The sequence below is a fragment of the Oncorhynchus masou genome, chromosome 25 (genome assembly GCF_036934945.1).
Source record: "Oncorhynchus masou masou isolate Uvic2021 chromosome 25, UVic_Omas_1.1, whole genome shotgun sequence".
In the NCBI taxonomy this organism is placed as follows: Eukaryota; Metazoa; Chordata; class Actinopteri; order Salmoniformes; family Salmonidae; genus Oncorhynchus; species Oncorhynchus masou.
The window spans coordinates 21,453,623-21,476,021 of record NC_088236.1 but is presented as its reverse complement, the minus strand read 5'-3'; the positions used below and the strand labels follow the sequence as shown (position 1 = coordinate 21,476,021).

Below are 22,399 nucleotides of genomic sequence, written 5' to 3'. Positions count from 1 at the left end.
TTGTAAGAGAAACAGTTCCTTGTCACTATACGGGGCAGCAGGTAGCCTAGTAGGTAGACTAGTAACTGGACTAGTAACTGGAAGGTTGCAAGATCGAATCCCTGGGCTGACAAGGTAAAAATCTGAACAAGACAGTTAACCCACTGTTCCTAGGCCGTCATTGAAAATAAGATTTTTTCTTTAACTGACTTGCCTAGTTAAATAAAGGTATAAAATACCAATGGAAAGTTAGGTTTGCATGAACCAGTGCCCCTGTCAGGCAGAGTGTATACAATTTAGACCACTCCATTGGTCCTTAATAAAAATTGCCACTCACTATTGGGGGACTTGCAAAACCAAGTGCCCCAATAGTGGCGCAGCATGTGAATTCCGCAAACCACTGAACTCCAAATAAAGCAAACAACACTGAAAAACCAATCACCGGTGTACACAGCGAAAACAGCATGTCGCCCCATGCGAGTTGTTGACGAATCGCGATTTGACTCGGTGAGAACAATCAATGGCCCGCCAAAACACTTACTTGGTGCCAACAACAGTAGATACAAGACTCCATTGTGGCTCTTTTCCTGTAACAATGATATGATGGCGCCAAAATGGCGAAAATGTTAACCAGTTGCACATGACAGCCCTGTTGGTGTTACTATTTAGGGTACCCAATCGCATCACAGCTCATATAGGGCGCGTTCGTAAATTCACTCCGATTTCAGAGCACTCTCGTCTGAGTGTGCAGAATAACGGATGGATTAACGAATGTCCAGTGCCAGTAAACGTGGGGGCGTAATTAAATTGTTGCCCGCATCTCAGTTCGTCACTAACAGTATGGATAACATGGAAACAGCTTAACCAGCTCTGCTTGGCCGAGTAGAATGGTCAGAGGTGTTCTCTCAATTTTTGTCTGGAAGAAGCTAGCCAACGTTAGTTTGGGTTCTTGACTGCCGTTGAGGTCAGAATGCTTGTAACAACCCTACTCCTCGGCCAGAGCGTCCAGTGTGCGCTCCGAGAGCGTAAAACGCTCTGAATTTACGAACGCCCAGAGCGCACTCGGTCACTCCAGAGTCAATTTACGAACGCACCCATAAGCTCTCTGGCAAACACAGTAGTTTACCAGAAAAACTGCTGTCGTTCATATAAACACTGTTGCAAGGTAGCAGTTTATTTAGCTTCTCTTTTGACCTAGTATTTTTTTTTATAAACATTTTCGTGTCAGCCTTTGCAGCTCGAGACGACACACACGTGATCGGCCAGCATAACTAGGCGCTTGTTAGTTACAGTATTTGAATTTGACGAGGCTATTTTGACGTTGGATAGCTAACTATATTCGCTGGTTCGAAATTTCGAATAGATCTCACATGAATGTTTTAAATATATGGTTATCACAAGCGTACCTAATTTTGATATTTAAGGCAGACTGTATGAAGTTAATTTGTTAACCGGTTAGACGTTAGTTTTTCTTGCCAGCTTGAGCTGCTGTACATTTTCTGTTCGGCTAATAAATTATAACGTCATTTGTTTTTGAGAGCCATCTGCGGATTGTCATTTTTACTTTTTCAAGAACAAGGCTTTCAGCCTGAAATATTTGTGTTAGGGATTCCACAAACATTGTCGCTAGCTAGCATTTAGCTTGCTTGCACCCGTAACAGCGATTGTAACCACGAGCCAGCATCGGCCAAGCGAATTTGACAAAGTATTTAGTCAATAATAATAATTAATAATAAGTTATCAAGAGCAGTATCACACACACCGATAACTGACTTCTGTTGTCGAGAATTTGCATCCATCTTTGCTTATTTTCATTACCGAAAGTGAAGTACCCTGACTAGCCACAGTCAGAAGCAGTTGAGTAGCTAGCTATCCAAATTCTGAATCTGATTGTCATTTTATCAGTGTTATTGTTGAAAATGGCGGCGATCGAAATGGTGCAGATGTTGATCGAAGCAGCAGAATACCTTGATCGCAGAGAAAGAGGTACAGTTAACATATTTAGCATTTTGTGTGTCATATTGTTTTTATATCATTAGTGAGCTACCCTGCCTCATTTGAATTGCTGGGGAGTGCACCTGTCATAATCCATTTATCAGGTTCATTATAAATGATTGATTATTGATGTAGACCAGATTTTAAAAACATTAATTAATAATTGCATTGTACATCGAATAAGGGGGGCCAGCTGGCAGCAATATGCTCACAGCAACAACAAATGCACAGCAGCAAAAACAGTCGACCATGCAGGGGATATTTTCTATTACAGGCACTTTGAAGTATAGTGTTTCAATTTTACTGACATGCAGAAATGACCATGTTTGATAGGAAAATATATTATTTGTCACATTCATACGGGAAAGGTTCATGCTTGCGCTAATAGACTTGATCTTGATGTTCTGTCCAGACGATTTCCCACCTCTCCCTTCTCTCTTTTGTGGTTAGGCTGGGGAGCCAGCAGGGTTTACACCAGTTCAGATGACATCATTGGCTGAAAAGGGGGGAAATTATCATAAATCGAGATTGTATGTTAATACTCAAGCTATATAACTACAAACGTGATACAAATAATAGTTCACTTCTTACCTAGCTAAAAAATACAGTATTCCCTCATCTCACATTTATGGCTCTCAGTTTTCATTGGAATGTCTATGGTTGCATTGAATGCATTCATTGCACTGTGTTGTGAATTACAGTAATGGATTGATTTATATCTTGCTAATTTATTTCCAGAAGCTGAACATGGCTATGCCTCCATGTTACCTTTCACCAGCAGCAAAGAGAAGGACAGCTTGAAACGGAAAAATAAAAGCAAGAATAACTCCAGTAGCAGGTATAGTCATTTGAGCTAGTTCTGTCTATACGTCCTTGTGTAGAGTAAACCCCCTCAAGGGAATACCCTATAACTGCAAGATCAGTTTTTCAGAGAACAAGACCTTTGCGTTGTCCAGTTTTAGCGCCAACGGTGACCCAGATGGGAAAAGTATTAATCCGATTCAGACAGAATTTAGCAAGTAGCTACATACAATAGTGGGGAATCCAAGCCTTTTGAGGTCGATCAAGGTGTCCAACGATAAACTGCAGCAGTCAGGCAGTTCACCCTGACGGGCGTCCCTCCTGGAAAGACAGGACACCCTCACCTTGCCTGGCCAATTGTCTGTCTGTCTTTCTGACGTTATCCAGCTTACCTACAGTGCCTTGCAAAAGTATTCACCCCCTTCGGCATTTTTCCTATTTTGTTCCATTACAACCTGTACTTTAAATGGATTTGGATTTCATGTAATGGACATACACAAAATAGTCCAAATTGGTGAAGTGAAATGTAAAAAATATAACTTGTTGAAAAAAAAAAGTTAAACAGAACAGTGGTGCGTGCGTATGTATTCACCCCCTTTCCTGTGAAGCCCCTAAATAAGATCTGGTGCAACCAATTACCTTCAGAAGTCACATAATTAATGAAATAAAGTCCACCTGTGTGCAATCTAAGTGTCACATGATCTGTCACATGATCTCAGTATATATACACCTGTTTTGAAAGGCCCCAGAGACTGCAACACCACTAAGCAAGAGGCGCTACCAAGCAAGCAGCACCATGAAGACCAAGGAGCTCTCCAAACAGGTCAGGGACAAAGTTATGGAGAAGTACAGATCAGAAACTTTGAACATCCCACGGAGCACCATTAAATCCATTATTAAAAAATGGAAAGAATATGGCACCACAACAAACCTGCCAAAAGAGGGCCGCCCGCTAAAACTCACAGACCAGGCAAGGAGGGCATTAATCAGAGAGGCAACAAAGAGACCAAAGATAACCCTGAAGGAGCTGCAAAGCTCCACAGCTGAGATTGGAGTATCTGTCCATAGGACCACTTTATGTCGTACACTACACAGAGCTGGGCTTTATGGAAGAGTGGCCAGAAAAAAAGCCATTTGCTTTAAAAAATAAAATAAGCAAACATGTTTGGTGTTCACCAAAAGGCATGTTGGAGACTCCCCAAACATATGGAAGAAGGTACTCTGGTCAGATGAAACTAAAATGTTGCTTTTTAGCCATCAAGGACAACACTATGTCCAGCGCAAACCCAACACCTCTCATCACCCCGAGAACAGCATCCCCACAGGGAAGCATGGTGGTGGCAGCATCATGCTGTGGGGATGTTTTTCATCGGCAGGGACTGGGAAACTGGTCAGAATTGAAGGATTGATGGATGGTGCTAAATACAGAGAAATTCTTGAGGGAAACCTGTTTCAGTCTTCCAGAGATTTGAGACTAGAACAGAGGTTCACTTTCCAGCAGGACAATGACCCTAAGCATACAGCTAAAGCAACACTCAAGTGGTTTAAGGGGAAACATCTAAATGTCTTGGAATGCCCTAGTCAAAGCCCAGACCTAAGTCCAATTGAAAAGCTGTGGTATGACTTATAGATTGCTGTACACCAGCAGGAACCCATCCAACTTGATGGAGCTGGAGTAGTTGTACCTTGAAGAATGGGCATAAATCCCAGTGGCTAGATGTGCCAAGCTTATAGAGACATACCAAGAGACTTGCAGCTGTAATTGCTGCAAAAGGTGTCTACAAAGTATTGACTTTGAGGGAGTGAATAGTTTTGCACACTCAAGTTCTGTTTTCTTGTAATATTTATTGTTTGCTTCACAATTAAAAAAATATTTAGCATCTTCAAAGTGGTAGGCATGTTGTGTAAATCAAATGATACAAACCCATATATAAAAAATAAATAAATTCCAGGCTGTAAGGCAACAAAAGAGGAAAAATGCTAAGGGGGTGAATACTTTCGCAAGGCACTGTAGACACCTAGTTGTTAAAACAGCCTCCTACAGTGGTCTTACCTAGGCCTATATGTGTTAAGGTGTCTGTCTGTGTGGTCGGGCAAGGTAGTAAGTGTAGATAACTAGACATTAAATCTAAACAGGGATAAAGGAGGGGTTGTACTGGTCTATTTATACCTAAGCCTCAGTTCGTTGTAATAGGAACCTGCTGTTATTACAATATATGGTTTGGACTGATGGGTCGCTTAGTTGTCCAGCTTGGGCTGACAGAGCCACCAGTACATACAGTGGGGCAAAAAAAAGTATTTAGTCAGCCACCAATTGTGCAAGTTCTCCCACTTAAAAAGATGAGAGAGGCCTGTAATTTTCATCATAGGTACACTTCAACTATGACAGACAAAATGAGGAAAAAAAATCCAGAAAATCACATTGTAGGATTTTTAATGAATTTATTTGCAAATTATGGTGGAAAATAAGTATTTGGTCACCTACAAACAAGCAAGATTTCTGGCTCTCACAGACCTGTAATTTCTTCTTTAAGCTGCTCCTCTGTCCTCCACTCGTTACCTGTGTTAATGGCACCTGTTTGAACTTGTTATCAGTATAAAAGACACCTGTCCACAACCTCAAACAGTCACACTCCAAACCCCACTATGGCCAAGACCAAAGAGCTGCCAAAGGACACCAGAAACAAAATTGTAGACCTGCACCAGGCTGGGAAGACTGAATCTGCAATAGGTAAGCAGCTGGTTTGAAGAAATCAACTGTGGGAGCAATTATTAGGCAATGGAAGACATACAAGACCACTGATAATCTCCCTCGATCTGGGGCTCCACGCAAGATCTCACCCCATGGGGTCAAAATGATCGCAAGAACGGTGAGCAAAAATCCCAGAACCACACAGGGGGACCTAGTGAATGACCTGCAGAGAGCTGGGACCAAAGTAACAAAGCCTACCATCAGTAACACACTACGCCGCCAGGGACTCAAATCCTGCAGTGCCAGACGTGTCCCCCTACTTAAGCCAGTACATGTCCAGGCCCGTCTGAAGTTTGCTAGAGAGCATTTGGATGATCCAGAAGAAGATTGGGAGAATGTCATATGGTCAGATGAAACTAAAATATAACTTTTTGGTAAAAACTCAACTCGTCGTGTTTGTAGGACAAAGAATGCTGAGTTGCATCCACAGAACACCATAGCTACTGTGAAGCATGGGGGTGGAAACATCATGCTTTGGGGCTGTTTTTCTGCAAAGGGACCAGGTCGACTGATCCGTGTAAAGGAAAGAATGAATGGGGCCATGTATCGTGAGATTTTGAGTGAAAACCTCCTTCATCAGCAAGGGCATTGAAGATGAAAAGTGGCTGGGTCTAGAGAAAACGTTTGACCTCTGTCATTGCCAACAAAGGGTATATAACAAAGTATTGAGAAACTTTTGTTATTGACCAAATACTTATTTTCCACCATAATTTGCTAATAAATTCATAAAAAATCCTACAATGTGATTTTCTGGATTTTTTTCCTTCTCATTTTGTATTTCATAGTTGAAGTGTACCTATGATGAAAATTACTCTCTCATCTTTTTAAGTGGGAGAACTTGCACAATTGGTGGCTGACTAAATACTTTTTTGTCCCACTGTATGTCTGTTAGAATTAAACAATTTCTACTTTAAGATGTTTTTTTCCCAAGTGCAAGGCTGTCATGGCTAACTGCAATCTTAGTGTATTGTCTAGGCAACAAATAACATTGGATTGCTTTCCTTACATTTTTTAGCTGTGAGTCAGGTTCACATGAACCACTTTTTACACATAGAGACTGATCATGTAGATCATATTCTTTGTTGTTTAATTAGTTAAAACCTGCATTTCCCCCTAACAGGGATTTTAAGTCACCTTTTTGGGCCCTCACCAGTTTGCATCCCTGAAATATGCAACAACTAGGATGGGTTGCTGATATTACTAAGATTGTCCCTTTGGCTTCTGGACAACGAAAGAAAGTTGATATGAAAACCAATAGAACAGGAGAGAAATATTGTAAAGCTTTTTTGATTGATCGTTTAGCTGTTGTTGTTAGCTGCTTCATGCTGCTCCTCTCTCTAGACTCCTACTGCTCCCTGCAGCCTGTCTGTGAGTTGCTTAGAAACGATACTCTGCTCTTGCTCACGGCTAACTCTGACTAAAGACAGCCTTTAGTTGACGCTAGAAAGCTACTTTCTAACCCTAAACTCACTGTACATTAGCTACTATTTTTGGCAAAATAATAATTCCAGTCAAGCAAGGCACTGTTCCAGTTTTATGACTGACACAATTTGTTTAATTCTGACACCAATTTCATTCCACATAATTATACAAATTAACCTATAAACTGATAAGCATGACAGTTTTTATTTTCTGCAGCTAACAGACTAACAGGAAGCAGAATCTGAATTGAATTTAAAATAAAAGAAGTATGATTTAAATTAAATCTGAATGAATGATTCTAAACATCATCATAGAACATGTTATTTTGGCATGTATGGTTACCAATACCATGTAGCGTAAGGTTGAAAATGGATTCTTCTAAAAAATAATTTAAAATAATTTCAGTGTTCTGGAAATATTATAGGATCATGTTTAGAGTTGTCTTTAATCATTTATAATTCCCTTAAAGATAAAAAAAAATATATATATATATAAACAAGAATGGATAAGATCAAACACTACAGTATGGAAGGGAACAATCTAACATCTCATGACAAAGAAAAATGTAATAAAATATTTGTCAAATTAATGAGACTCATGTTTCACGTCTCGGTTGAATTGTTATTTTTTTCTATTCAAATTCTGCTGGGTGTGGGGTGTGGTCAATTCAAATTCATTGTTTTCAATTCAGGAATTCCGAATTGACCTCAACCCTGCTCTGCAGATTATTTCAGATAAAGACACTTGACCGGCTTCCTGGCACTGTGTGGAGCCTGAAGAGTGAAATCTGTGTGTCTGTGTGCCCTTGTTGGTAGAGCTGGTAGGACCTTAGGCTGTTGGTGAACGGTGCAGTACACTGCAATGCAGGAGGCCTTTAAATCATCTCTGTCTATCTATATGACCATCGCTTTCTCTCGTTCTCTCACCGTCTCTTTCGTTTGCGCTGTGAGGGGGCGGTATCAGCTAAGGTGAACTGGGAGAAGAGTGAGGGTCTGATTTATGGGGAGATGGGCCAGAGAATCACATTTTATTGGTCACATACACATATTTAGCAGATGTTACTGCGGGTGTAGCGAAATGTTTATGTTCCTAGCTCCAACAGTGCAGTAATATCTTACACTTCACTACAATACACACAAATCTAAAGTAAAATAATGGAGTTAAGAAATATATAAATATTAGGACGAGCAATGTTGGAGTGGCATTGATTTAAAATACGGTAGAATAGAATACAGTATATAGATATGAAATGAGTAAGGCAGTATGTAAATATTAAAGTGACCAGTGATTTTATGTATATAGGGCAGCAGCCTCTAAGGTGCAGGGTCGAGTAACCAGGTGGTAGCCGGCTAGTGATGGCTATTTAACAGTCTGATGGCCTTGAGATAGAAGCTGTTTTTCAATCTCTCGGTCCCAGCTTTGCATATTCTGATTTCATACTCTTCCTGGGGAGCTACAGTTGGGTAGGGAGGAAGCTCATAGGGGTGTTCTTGGGGACCTCAGAATTTCAGGAGAGAAATTGGGAGGGGTTGGTGGACAAGATTATGGCTAAGTTGTCTAAATGGTGGTGTTGTTGCCACTGATGTCCTTCAGGGGAAAGGTCATGCTCACTAACAACTTGGCTGATTCAATTCTCTGGCACACGCTGATCATGTTGGCCCCCCCCCCCCCCCCAAAGACTCTGATCAAAAACCTGAGTGAGCATGAAGGGACCAAGGACTAGTTGCCTGGGTGAATGCTTTCTGTCTACAAGCTGCACAGAGACTTCTGTAGCAGCATGGGGTGTGCTGGTGAGACACTGCATGGACTGTTCTAAGGAGGGCAGGGAGCCTTGGATACGACAGGCACTTGTTCTTGTTGGATCTTGTGCAGGTCATTATATCAACCATTACTCCGTTCTTAGGGTGTGGAAAGAGACTCTTAACTGTTCACAGAGACGTTTCACAGCCTGGAGCCTTGTGGCTCCCCTATGTTCCACAATCCCCTCATCCAGACCAGAGTGCTGACCTCTGCTAACTTGTGGGCCAAACCTTGTGAGAGCGGGGTTCACAAGGTTGGGTGACCTGAGAGAGGAGGATGGATGGAAATCTGCTAGCGACATGGGGAGGCTTCCTCCTTAAAGTCCTCCAGGCTGCTGCAGCAGGTGGTGGAAGGGGGTCCATGCTACTGAGTTCCTTCAGAGAGCTGCTGGGAAATGGGCAGAGACTGGGCCGAACACAAGCCTCTCTCTCGCTGTAACAACTCCATGGCTGACTGCAGTGGTGGCAAATAGAGAGGAGAGGAATGTTTAAAGCACTTTACTGAAGCACACTGAATTTACTTGGCGACGATTTGTACGGATAGTTTCTAATCTCTGCGTCCCTTTTGTCTGTTTACAGATCCATACACAACGAGATGGAGAAGAACAGGTAGGTCGAATCCCACATCAAGTTCTCTGTCTCTTTCTGTCTCTCCGTCTCTCCTCATTCCCACATGGATAGTTAGGAGCACCAGAGAGTTATTACCGTGAAATGAACAGTGCAGAATGATAACCCTACTGCTTATCCTACAAAGGACCACTGGTCTCTCTTTGGCCTCTCCCTGGCTGTGCCTGGTCTCTCTTTGGCCCACTAACACACTGCCGGAGGAGAGAACAGTGAGACTCATTCCCTCTGTCAACTTCTGTGTGTGTGTGTGCTCGTATGAACCCACTTAAAACGCCCACCACCCTGTCTCAGTCCAAGTCCTCTGTTACAGTGAGTCCCATAGCAGCTTAGCCTGCCTGCCTGGTGGAGCTGGCCACTGTGTAACCTGACTCTGTCACGTTATGGCATCCCAGTGTTCTGCCCTTTGGACTAGTTCATACTAAGCTAAGCCTCGGGCCAGCTGAGGAACATCACCTGGATGTGTTCCACTCCGTTGTATATTTGTTTGTCTCCTGTGTGTTTATTGGAGAGCGAGAGGGGGTGTGTGTGTTTTCCACGGTGTCTCTGTGTCGCTCTCTCACCCAGGAGCATTAGAATAGTTATTACTCATTCATGCTGCAGTTGAAATTGATAAACACATACTATGATCACGTATCCCTCTGGAGTACTCCCAGTACCAAATATTCTCCATACACCTAGCTTCCAATAACATTTAAAATGTTCTCAACTAGCCCACATTTGTGCAATTTCACCACACTCATGCACACGTGGCCTTTGGGGTGCACGCAAGCATACACACACACACGCACAAAATTAGTTGTACCTCCTCCCGCCTGCCTGTGTGTGCATGTAGCAGCCTCCAGTTGGAGGTGTTTTATGTGTGTTGTGTAGCAGGATCTTGTGGTCATCTTTAGCTGCACAGAGAGAGGGGGAAGTGAGGAGAAGAGATAAAGGGGGGATAAATAAAGGGATACAGAACAGCTTAATGTAAATCTAGTGATCACCACACCTCTCCTCTATGTTTAGTAACAATGTTGTTCAAATGTACATGGAACTACAGATGTCGGATCTTAATTTGATCGCTGAGAAATTTCCTTCTGCATCAGGAAATTCAAATGAGCCTTATGAATCCCTAAAAATGAGCAGTTCTCTCTCTCCATGCGGGGGCAGTCGAGTCATTGAGATCAGGGTTTGCTATCAAAATAATATTATCTCTCGCTCACTCAAACACTAGGCCTAGGTCCTAATACTGCAACATTCAAATGTACAAACAAGTATCTGAAATTCAGCCATACATATCAACAACTGTCTTTTTGTATAGTTTAATAACACAAGGTCTCCGCTAGGCTACAACATACAAGTGTCAAGTGTTTCCTCAGGTTATGACTGAACTGTCAAAATAGAGTTGAATCTGGGTTGGTCTAGCGGTTAGGGCCGCTGCCTTCACGTATAGGCCTACCGTGTTGCTGTGGGTTCCATTCCGGCCCATGCACTTCTGGCACAAATAACGCAATTCCCCTGATTGACTTGATTAAGTTAAACATTTCAAATGTGGACAGTCAAGGGATATTTTACCCCTGATCTTGATAAGAAATTACCATACCAGAAAGTTTTGGGTAACATAAATAGGAAACAAATTACATAATAACAATAGGCTACACCAACATTAGTTTCCATGCATACAAAGTGTCAGGTAAATTGCCACAGTAGATTTGCTGTGGTAAACAAGGAAATTAGTTGTTCTATTGAACGGAATAATTGTTAATCGCCCTTAGTCTGTTCAAACAGAGCTACGCTGTTCTGATGACAACACCAACCAGATGGTGAAACACTGGTTTTTGAAGTTCGCAGGCGGGGCTACCTCATCACGTGGCCATGACCGACTCATGTACGCTGCACAAGCAGGGCGAGGTAACCCCAACATCTTTTAGAGAGTGGTAATGAGGTTACCAAAAGTGGTTGTAATTGAGATCAGCATTGTGGTTGAATTAGCTGTCGATTTTAATCTAGTGACATTGATGGTTGCAACTTGCAATAGGCCATTTGATTATATTCCAACAGGCTACATTCTGTAGGCTACCCATTAGCCTATCCATTGTCATATAATACAAGGTGTGAAAACCTATAATGGGCTACTGTTTGTTTCACTGGCTGAGTTGAGAAGCTCATCAGTTGATTGACAGATGTAGTCCTACTGTAGAGCGATAAACTTTCCTCCAGTGTGGATGCTCTCCCATGTTTTATAGTTAGGCTATGTATCATTTTTATGGTCTTTAGTGTGGATTGGTAGCCTGTATTGTGTGGCTTTAATATATTCATTTTGTAAAGCTGTCAAGATGTTTATGCATTTGAGCCTATCCAAAGACGATTTCGTTGAGCTGAGACACTTTTCTCTGATGTGTATATTCAGACTTCGTTTTACTTCTTGAAAACATTGAAATAAATGCAATTTACCCCCCAGAGTCGATGTCCGCGCGCCCCCGCGGAAGTCTAATTAGCATAATTTAAAATATTGTGTTTAAACTAGACATACAATGAGCTCCAAAATTGTTGAGACAGTGACTTTGTGTTTTGTTTTCGATCTGTATTGCAGCACTTAGGATTTGAAATGAGACAGTGACTTTGACGTCAAAGTGCAGACTGTCACTTTTAATTTGACAGTATTTTTGTCCATATTGGGTTAACCGTTTAGAAATTACAGCACTTTTTGTACATAGTCCCAATAGAAAGGAATGGTAAAAAATATATTGTGTCATTTTGGAGTAATTTTTATTGCAAATAGAAATAGAATGTTTCTAAACACTACATTTCATTTGGATATATTAAAGCCTCCGATACACAACCCAACCAGCCGCACTGCTTCTTAACACAGCGCACATCCAACCCGGAAGCCAACCGCACCAATGTGCCGGAGGAAACACCGTGTACCTGGCAACCTTGGTTAGCGCGCACTGCGCCCGTCCCGCCACAGGATTCGCTGGTGCGCGATGAGACAAGGACATCCCTACCGACCAAGCCCTCCCTAACCTGGACGACGCTAGGCCAATTGTGCGTCGCCCCACGGACCTCCCGGTCTTGGCCGGTTACGACAGAGCCTGGGCGCTAACCCAGAGTCTCTGATGGCACAGCTGGCGCTGCTGTACAGCGCCCTTAACCACTGCGCCACCCGGGAGGCCCAACCACAGATAATTAATGCAGCAAAAATAGACATTTGTTCATGAGTCAAAGGGCAGTGGGCCAGATTCGAACCCATGCCGTGTCTGGCAATATGTGTCACGGGTTAAGCGGCTGTAACCGTCTGGACCACATAGGCACTGATATAACCAAACATGTATTCTGCTTATTGCTTGCCTTCAACATATATAATAAAACAATTTATCTAAAAAAAAAATGTTGCCCTAATAAAAAATACATCTACCCCTTACAAATGTTAGTTTATTATAACCCACATAAGAACTCACACGAGATGTGCTGTAGTCTTCAATTAGCCTACATAAGCGAGAGCTGACTCCATATGAGGTGAACAATGACTGCTGAGAGGGTTTAAGGGAACTGATTTAATTATGCTTCTCTCTTTTGCTCTCTCTCTCTCTCTCTCTCTCTCTCTCTCTCTCTCTCTCTCTCTGCAGAAGAGCACACCTACGGCTGTGTTTAGAGCGATTGAAATCCCTCGTTCCATTGGGACCAGACTCCAACAGGCATACCACCCTCAGCCTGTTGATGAGAGCCAAGAAACATATCGGGGTGTGTGTGCCGGGAAGTAATCAGTTCCAAGTGGTTTCTGATTCAAGAGGGCAATTTGATTGACCATTCTAGAGGTCAGAAGAGGGGGCTTGTCTGTTTCTGCCTCAACTAACCCCTTTGCATGGTTACAGCAACAGTTAGCCTGGCTAGCTAGAGGGTAATGAGTATAGCATTAACTCTGGTGAGTGACTGGTGTACAGCTAGGTTTGTTGTAGAGTATACAGCTCAGTTGGTTAGGTGATTAAGGTGGAGTGAAGTGGCAACTTGTTAAAAAGTAAACCTTGCATCACTCAAGACCAGGGTTACCTACCCTGAAGAGCAGGGATTTTTTTTAAACATTTAATTTTTTTCTCGCCTGAGTAGTCTCATTTCACAGCCAAAAATCAAATGAAACCATCTAGTTTAAGATAAATAACAACAGATAAATAACAACACAATGTCAAATACAGGTAGCCTAGTCAAATAATTAACATCCAATCACGTTAACCGTTACTCTCGCGGGAATTCCACTAACGGTCCGTATGTTGCCAAACATAGCTGCGGCTCATGTTGGTATCTGTACTGATGGTGCAAAAGTCATGACTGGGAGACATAGTGGAGTGGTAACGAGCGTGCAAGCAGTTGCTCCCGATGCCACTTGGTTACACTGCAGCATCCACCGAGAGGCTCTTACTGCCAAGGGAATGCCTGACAGCTTGAAAGACGTTTCGGACACTACAGTAAAAATGGTTAACTTTGTTAAAGCAAGGCCCCTGAACTTGTGTATTTTCTGCAATATGCAATAATATGGGCAGCGACCATGTAACACTTTTACAACATACAGAAGTGCGCTGGTTATCAAGGGGCAAAGTATTGACACGTTTTTTTTATTGAGAGACGAGCTTAAAGTTTCCTTTACTGACCATCATTTTCTCTTGTCTGACTGCTGCATGATGATGAGTTTCTCACACGACTGGCCTGTCTGGGTGATGTTTTTTCTCGCCTGAACGATCTGAACCTAGGATTACAGGGACTCTGCAACTATAGTCAATGTGCAGGACAAAATTGAGGCTGATTAAGAAATTGGAGCTCTTTTCTGTCTGCATTAACAAGGACAACACACAGGTCTTTCCATCATTGTATGATTTTTTTGTGTGCAAATGAACTCAAGTTTACTGACAATGTCAAATGTGGTATAGCAAAGCACCTGAGTGAGCTGGGTGCTCAATTACACAGGTACTTTCCCCAAACGGATGACACAAACCACTGGGTTCGCTATCCCTTTCATGCCCTGTCTAAATCAAATCAAATCCAATTTTATTTGTCACATACACATGGTTAGCAGATGTTAATGCGAGTGTAGCGAAATGCTTGTGCTTCTAGTTCCGACAATGCAGTAATAACCAACAAGTAATCTAACTAACAATTCCTAAACTACTGTCTTATACACAGTGTAAGGGGATAAAGAATATGTACATAAGGATATATGAATGAGTGATGGTACAGAGCAGCATAGGCAAGATACAGTAGATGGTATCGAGTACAGTATATACATATGAGATGAGTATGTAAACAAAGTGGCATAGTTAAAGTGGCTAGTGATACATGTATTACATAAGGATGCAGTCGATGATATAGAGTACAGTATATACGTATGCATATGAGATGAATAATGTAGGGTAAGTAACATTATACAAGGTAGCATTGTTTAAAGTGGCTAGTGATATATTTACATCATTTCCCATTTCCCATTATTAAAGTGGCTGAAGTTGAGTCAGTGTCAGTGTGTTGGCAGCAGCCACTCAATGTTAGTGGTGGCTGTTTAACAGTCTGATGGCCTTGAGATAGAAGCTGTTTTTCAGTCTCTCGGTCCCAGCTTTGATGCACCTGTACTGACCTTGCCTTCTGGATGATAGCGGGGTGAACAGGCAGTGGCTCGGGTGGTTGATGTCCTTGATGATCTTTATGGCCTTCCTGTAACATCGGGTGGTGTAGGTGTCCTGGAGGGCAGGTAGTTTGCCCCCGGTGATGCATTGTGCAGACCTCACTACCCTCTGGAGAGCCTTACGGTTGAGGGCGGAGCAGTTGCCGTACCAGGCAGTGATACAGCCCGCCAGGATGCTCTCGATTGTGCATCTGTAGAAGTTTGTGAGTGCTTTTGGTGACAAGCCAAATTTCTTCAGCCTCCTGAGTTTGAAGAGGCGCTGCTGCGCCTTCTTCACAATGCTGTCTGTGTAAGTGGACCAATTCAGTTTGTCTGTGATGTGTATGCCGAGGAACTTAAAACTTGCTACTCTCTCCACTACTGTTCCATCGATGTGGATAGGGGGGTGTTCCCTCTGCTGTTTCCTGAAGTCCACAATCATCTCCTTAGTTTTGTTGACGTTGAGTGTGAGGTTATTTTCCTGACACCACACTCCGAGGGCCCTCACCTCCTCCCTGTAGGCCGTCTCGTCGTTGTTGGTAATCAAGCCTACCACTGTTGTGTCGTCCGCAAACTTGATGATTGAGTTGGAGGCGTGCGTGGCTACGCAGTCGTGGGTGAACAGGGAGTCTCCAGTCCACTTAACGATATCTGAACAAGAGAGCCTCATCAAAATTGCAACAAGCGGTTCTGTGAAAATTGAAATTAATCAGATTACTGGATTGGGCTGCGCTCAGTGTCCTGCCTTGGCAAATCGTACTGTTAAGACACTGATGCCCTTTGCAACCACGTACCTATGTGAGAGCGGATTCTCGGCCCTCACTAGGATGAAAACTAAATACAGGCACAGACTGGGAAATGATTTAAGAGTGAGACTCTCCAATGCAACCCAACATTGCAGAGTTATGTGCATCCTGTTCTTTTGTCACACCGGGTTATGACAAAAACTCACACTCATTCTTATGTTTAATAAATGTATCGTATAGTGTGTGTGGCAGGCTTACAATGATGGCAAAAAAACACCATTTGAGAGTGCGCTGACCCTGGTGCCAGAGGGGGTACTTAGCTGGAGGTTGAATGTTTGAAGGGGAACGGGACTATAACAAGTTTGGAAACCACTACTGTAGAGGAACCAGTCCATGGTTAACTATGTGTGGATGAGGCCAGTACAGTATATTAACGTTAACTGTCCAGTGTGTCCAGATGTCTAAAATTGTAATTAAGTATGTTATAGTGCTGAGCAATTAACCAAAATGTAGGTTATTTTTCAGTTTTTAAACAACTAATTGACCGATGTCGGTACAATTATTTGAATTCCATTTTGTTCATTTTTTTCTGAGCTCAATGCACACATTGCACAGCTTCTCTAGAGATAATCAGATCCAGTCTGAACTGTGCAAAGTAGTACGGATAGTTTGTAGTTCTCAACAGGCCAATATTCTACATAGTTTTGTGCATAAATCGTGGTAATTCACTAAAATTACCAATATCCATTGTACATTTACTTGTCCATTCTCTGATTCTTTCATGATCTAAGTGATTGAGAGTTGGTATTCAGCAGTCAAAAAATATGCCTTATTTACTTTGAAGAACTACTAAAATAGTGATTTTGTCAGACAGCATAGGCAGCTGCTCTATAGAAATGAGATGATGACTTAGAATGAAATAATAAAGTCATCAAATAAAACAAATATAATACACACAACATCTGAAATATTTCATTAAAATAATGTGAGTAAATGATGATTAATAAGTGGTAATGGGAAGTCACGACCATCATGGGATTTTTATAAATAGGTTTATTCTGTGTTAGAGCATTCCACCCAAAATAATCGAAATCAAAGGACCGTGATAATCTTTTAATTATTGAACCGAAACCGAACAGACCAAAAAGCACTAATCACTCAGCACTAGTTTGTTAAAAAGCAGCTTTTCTGTTGGAATGCATGAGTCAACATTTATTTGAGTTAACAGAATATGAACGTTTAAAAGTTAGATTTTCACTGGACAGCTACTTTACTGTATCACTGTTACATACAGTACTGAGGTCAGAGGTTGCAGGAGGGCAAGAGGAGATGTTAGCATGTTTTAAAGTAGCTGCCACAACGCGCGCACGCACAAAGTGAGGATGTTGTCTGACTGTGTAATGCTGTCTGCTGTAGAGGTTGGAGGAGAGCGAGCGGAGAGCCCAGCATACCTTAGACCAGCTGCAGAGGGAGCAGAGGCACCTCCAACGACGTCTGGAGCAGCTAGGGGTGGAGAGAACACGTATGGACAGCACAGGATCCACCGTCTCCTCCGACAATCCAGATGCAGACCAGGGTGAGCACACACGTCAGACATGACCAAAATTAGCTGGCACTGTAAATCCTTTTTTGTTGATGGCCATGGCTGTTATGTTCACCAATGTATAGATAAAGACACTGTTCAGTGATGTAGGCCATCATTGTAAATAAGAATGTGTTCTTAACTGATTTGCCTAGTTTAAAGAAATGTTACATATGAGAAATATGGTGCATCCCACATTTGGTAATCCAAGGTAGTTCTGTTGTGGGCACAGTAGAGATTACATTGGAGCTGCTGTGTGTTTTTAGGGTGATAGTATTAATCTGTAGTGTGTGTAACAGAGGAGGAGCTGGATGTGGACGTGGAGGGGACTGACTACCTGCTGGGGGATCTGGAGTGGAGCACCAGCAGTGTGAGTGACTCTGACGAGAGGGGAAGCCTGCGCAGCAGCTGCAGTGATGAGGGCTACTCAAGCGCCAGCCTACGCCTGCAGAACCAGAAAACTCAGGAGAACGCCAAGCATTTGGGCTGTAGCCTATAAGAGCACAGCCCTCAACCTCTGGTCCATGTGCAACGGCGTCCCTCTATCGTCAAGTTAACTCGCGCCCACCAACCAGTCTCTGCCAATCAGACCTCACCTCCAGCAGGACTGGCCTTCTGACGAAGCCCTCTCCTCCAGCTGTATTCCACCTTTCTTTCCCCCTCAGACCTCCAACACCTGAGACACCCATCATCCCATTTCAACCGTCCATCGGCCAACCAAAATGGAAGATCAGTCTCTGGTACTGCCCATTCAGAGCCTCTGGCTCAATAAGATGAGTAGGATTTGAAAGACACTCCTCCGTCCATCCCTTTCTGTGTCCACCACCTCCGTCCCTTCCTGCTCTGCTGTCAGTTTCAGTGTGAGAGCAGAGAGGTGACTTGACTGTTTTCACGTATCCATGCTGTTTCCCCCTTCCAGCTCCCAGCGTCTGAGAACGAAAGACTTATTATTACAACACGACACCTACACCTCACTGCCCCCCCTCCCTTCGACCCCCAGCTCTAACTCTCATCTCGCCCATATCTCCAATGAGACTGGCCCCTCTATAGGTGGTGGTACAAACAATTGGCGCATGGATGGTATTTAGCACTTAGAGACAGTGTAGGAAGGGATTGTCTGGGTCAAAGAGCTGTGGTCATTGTAATCAATATACTGTATGTCTCCTTAAAAGACATTGCAGCTATTGTAGTAATGTTATCAGGTGTAGTCTATTAGAAAGTCTTTATGGTAAATAATTGTCTACCTGCACTGTCTACATGTAAAGTCCTCACTGGGAGTTCTACAACACTAAGCACGGGTGTGATTTGATGTCATCCATGTTCCACAACCACTTCATTGTTGCGATCGGCAGCAATATATCCATCCCTCTCTCCTCTACCTGGCTTAGTGGTTGGATAAATACCTCCATGTTTTTGGCTCTTATAATGGGGGGCTATTACATTTTAGTTTTTATTTTGGCATACCCTGTACTTTCAAATCCTCACCTGCCATTCTGAATTTTTATGAGGAAAAATAAATTGAGGACAAAAACTTATGAAGAATGTGCAGCATGAGATTGTTATGGGGTATCTTTTATCTTCCTCTCTCTGATGACGGTGAGATTGTTATGGGGTATCTTTTATCTTCCTCTCGCTGATGGCGGTGAGATTGTTATGGGGTATCTTTTATCTTCCTCTCGCTGATGGCGGTGGTGTCTAACTCATGTTTTAATGTGATGGTCTGTGTTGCTGCTAGTCATGTCCTGTAGCCAGTGGTAGTCACTTGAATATGTGTTGAAGTTATACAGACAGACAGTAAGTTACCGGTAATTGTTGAAAGTAGACCAGTGGAGGGATTAAAGCACATTCCATGTTCGAGAGAAAGTAGGCCAGATGGAGCATTACCTTCATCCATATTTATGAGGGAGTGTTTTCAGTTTTTAAAGCCAGGAAGGTTCTAGCTATCTGCTTCAGGTTACCCACAGGCAGAACACAACAGACTTGCTTTGCCTTTGGGTCAGAGCACAGTACAAGCAAGATCAATTTCTTGTGAGTTTGTTCACCTCTGAAAAGAAAAGAGCAGAAAAGCTACTGTATACTACAGATACTCTCCTCTGCCTTGTCTATATACTTAGATATTGTTTATGCAAAATGTTATGTTTATGTAAATAGTTTACACAGAAAGATCTGTTTATCAAAAAAAGGGATTTATATTAGATGTAAATATATAGATATATCTATTTAATTGCTTGTCGCTTTACTAGTTTTTGTTGTGAGGGTTTCAATGTATAGTTGGTTTGCACAGCATAGTCGATCCAGAGCTTTTTAGATCTGTAATTTGTGCCTATAGGCTTTTGTGTCCTTTCAACATTGGCACGGTGCTCCTAGAATTGAAATTGTTTTATTTGTGGTTGATTATATTTATCTATTTCAAATCTATCCTCTTTGTCAACAGGTAAATAATGCAAAAAAAATTATATTAATATAAAAATATATTATATTGAAAAGAGGCACTGGCGTGTGTGTTTGTGCTTTGGCATTGCTGGGATGGTGGGAAGCTACAGTGGGCTTTCTCCCTTTGTGCCTGGGGGCCTTAAACAAAATGGCTTCTCCACCCAAGAGATTATAACACATTGTAGAAAGAGGAGGAATTGGTGGGTTCCATAACCAGGGGATAAGATGGGGAGGTTTGCAGCAGCATTTGAATGTAGTCGACTAGCCTATAATATATCTCCCCCTGCACTGTTGCAGCACAATGCCAAAGGAACCTCAAACTGTGTCACTGCAGAATCTCGTTAGAACGGGAAGACGGTTGGTACACACCAAAAAATATGATTGTTTAGTCTATTTGTGTGGAATGCTGCACTTCTATGTCATTTTAAAACCCTATCCAAAAAGAGAACAATGTAGCCATGCTAGAAGGGGAATGTTGTGAATTCAGTACACGGCTCAAACTGGTGCTATGGGGCAGGTGTATGTATGTCTTGTCACTGTCTTCAGAGAGAAAATATAATGGTTTGGGAGAGGGAGGGTTGTTTTTAATGGGAAAACACTGTCGCATTTGTATGGATGTTTTTATTGGTTTACTATTAAAAAGGTGGAAAAACAGTATCGCTTTTCAAAGAAAACCTAATGTATTATTAAAGCTAAGCATTGTCTGTTATTGGGGAGCCACACACTCCTCTCCTTCCCTCTCCCCCTGTCCATGGCCTGTTTTATACGTCTTCCACTCCTACCTGTGTGTGAATGTGACTTCCATAGAGAAGAGATCCTGATTCATTTCTATGGTGGTTCCCCCCCGTCCTCCACATGCTGTGGACCAGCCACCATGGTGCGGAGGGAGCCTGAGGGAGCAGACCGGGCTGTGTAGTATAGCTGCAGCTGTCCTCCCTCCCTGTATAACACTCTAACACCCTCGGTGCTTCAGCCTCTGCCTTAAGAGCAGGTGTAGATTCTTAAAAAAGAACAAGAGATCAATGCAGTTGGCTTCTGTGTAGTCCAGTATAAGCTATATAGGATATCATCCTGGGAATTCTCTTTTTTGTTATGTTGTGTATATTTGGGTTACGTTCGTACGAAGTGGCTTAAGCCTTAGACATATGTAAGAGAACCATAGTAAAGTATATATTATACACGTTCATATATAATATAGGTGTAGTCATGTTATCACAAAAGGTCATTATTTTCATTGTAACTGTGTCTCAGGTGTTGCTCTCCCTCTCACACACACACACACAGACATACACACGTTGTCATACACACATCAGAACAGACTCTGCCTTTTGAAGGAAGGGTTTATGTCAAAAAAGGTCGACATTTTCTGCACACATTTTTTAGAATTAGGAATTTTAAACATTGTGAAAACAATCTTTGGGAAGTGTGGTGCAGTCATTTATATTTGCCAGTGATATAAAAGGAATAAAACTATTTGAAAGCCTTGTTTACCTAGCCACTTTCCTTGTCTTTGTGTTCATGGCTCATTCTGATTATTTGAAACATGTATTTATTTCTGCTTATGCTGATATGTGGCTGTCTTGCTTACCTTAATTGAATGCACTGACTGTAAGTTGCTCTGGAAAGGGTGTTTGCTAAACGACCGTAATGTCAATCTAATGCAGAACATCCCGATATACTATAGTAGTAAAAATCCAAATTGACGATATAGGGGATCTTCAGCTTTGCTTGGAGACCTTGTCAATGTGGAGGAATTCCAGACGGGAAAACAAAGCTACCATCTTGGAAGTAATTAAAGCTAGCTCTCTGGCAAGCAGAATAAACAGAAAACATACAGTTCCGAATAACACAGAAATACAATTTCATTATCTTGGCACCTTTGTGACAGTCTGTCCTTGTCTGGTTGCCCGCAGAGGGACAGAGATAGAGGAGAGTGCGGTGTGGATATTCTAGTGTGGGGGTTGCTGTCTAACACTTGAAAGGATTCCAGCAGGCTTCTGACCCTTCCCAGGTGACTGAGATGAGGTATTCTTCCAGTATCTAATTCCGACTGGAATAATATGTCCAGATCAGTCTGTATGAGATGCTATGTGCTTCTCGCCTACTGGCCAAAGGAAATCTGGAGCTGTATTCTGTTCTGAACTAGTGTTTTGATAGACTCCAGCCGGGCAGAAGAGGCATTGACTTTTTAAAGTATTTTGACCTCACCTGTTGGATCCCCCAGCACTTTCCTCAAGATATATTCTTAAAGAGGTCATGTGAGTGAGTCTGTCTACCTTCCCAGGTGGTGGTAGTAGATGGGGTAGGGGAGCAACAACTGTCAAGGAAAACCTTGAACATAACAGACTCAACGCAAAATACATCAATGGATAGTCTGAATGCCATCATTGACATCACATGGGGCTTAAATGTTTTGCATTGCAGTGCTGTCCCTAAATCCTTTCCCACAACCCTTCTCTACCTGATATAGTACTGTCTTTGTCATTGCTACTGTCTACTTGCGACTATCTACTTGATGACGACTGTACAAAGGGGGGCTTTATCAATGAAGTCTATTTATTTTTCATGTGTGCATCTATGCCATAATGAGTGTGTTTGTGTGTCGTGTTTACATTCTGTCAGTGGGTTCAGAGACCC

General features: G+C 42.4%; 1 protein-coding gene across 1 annotated transcript; it reads left to right on the top strand.

Moving 5' to 3' along the window:
• Window positions 1-553: 553 nt before the first annotated feature.
• Window positions 554-21,247, top strand: LOC135513907 (max dimerization protein 1-like). The gene is made up of 6 exons (XM_064936910.1): window positions 554-1,965; window positions 2,713-2,812; window positions 9,328-9,357; window positions 12,984-13,098; window positions 17,164-17,323; window positions 17,629-21,247. The coding sequence occupies exons 1-6, from the start codon at window positions 1,899-1,901 to the stop codon at window positions 17,826-17,828; spliced, it is 672 nt and encodes a 223-aa protein (XP_064792982.1). The 5' UTR covers window positions 554-1,898; the 3' UTR covers window positions 17,829-21,247.
• The last annotated feature ends 1,152 nt before the right edge of the window (window positions 21,248-22,399 follow it).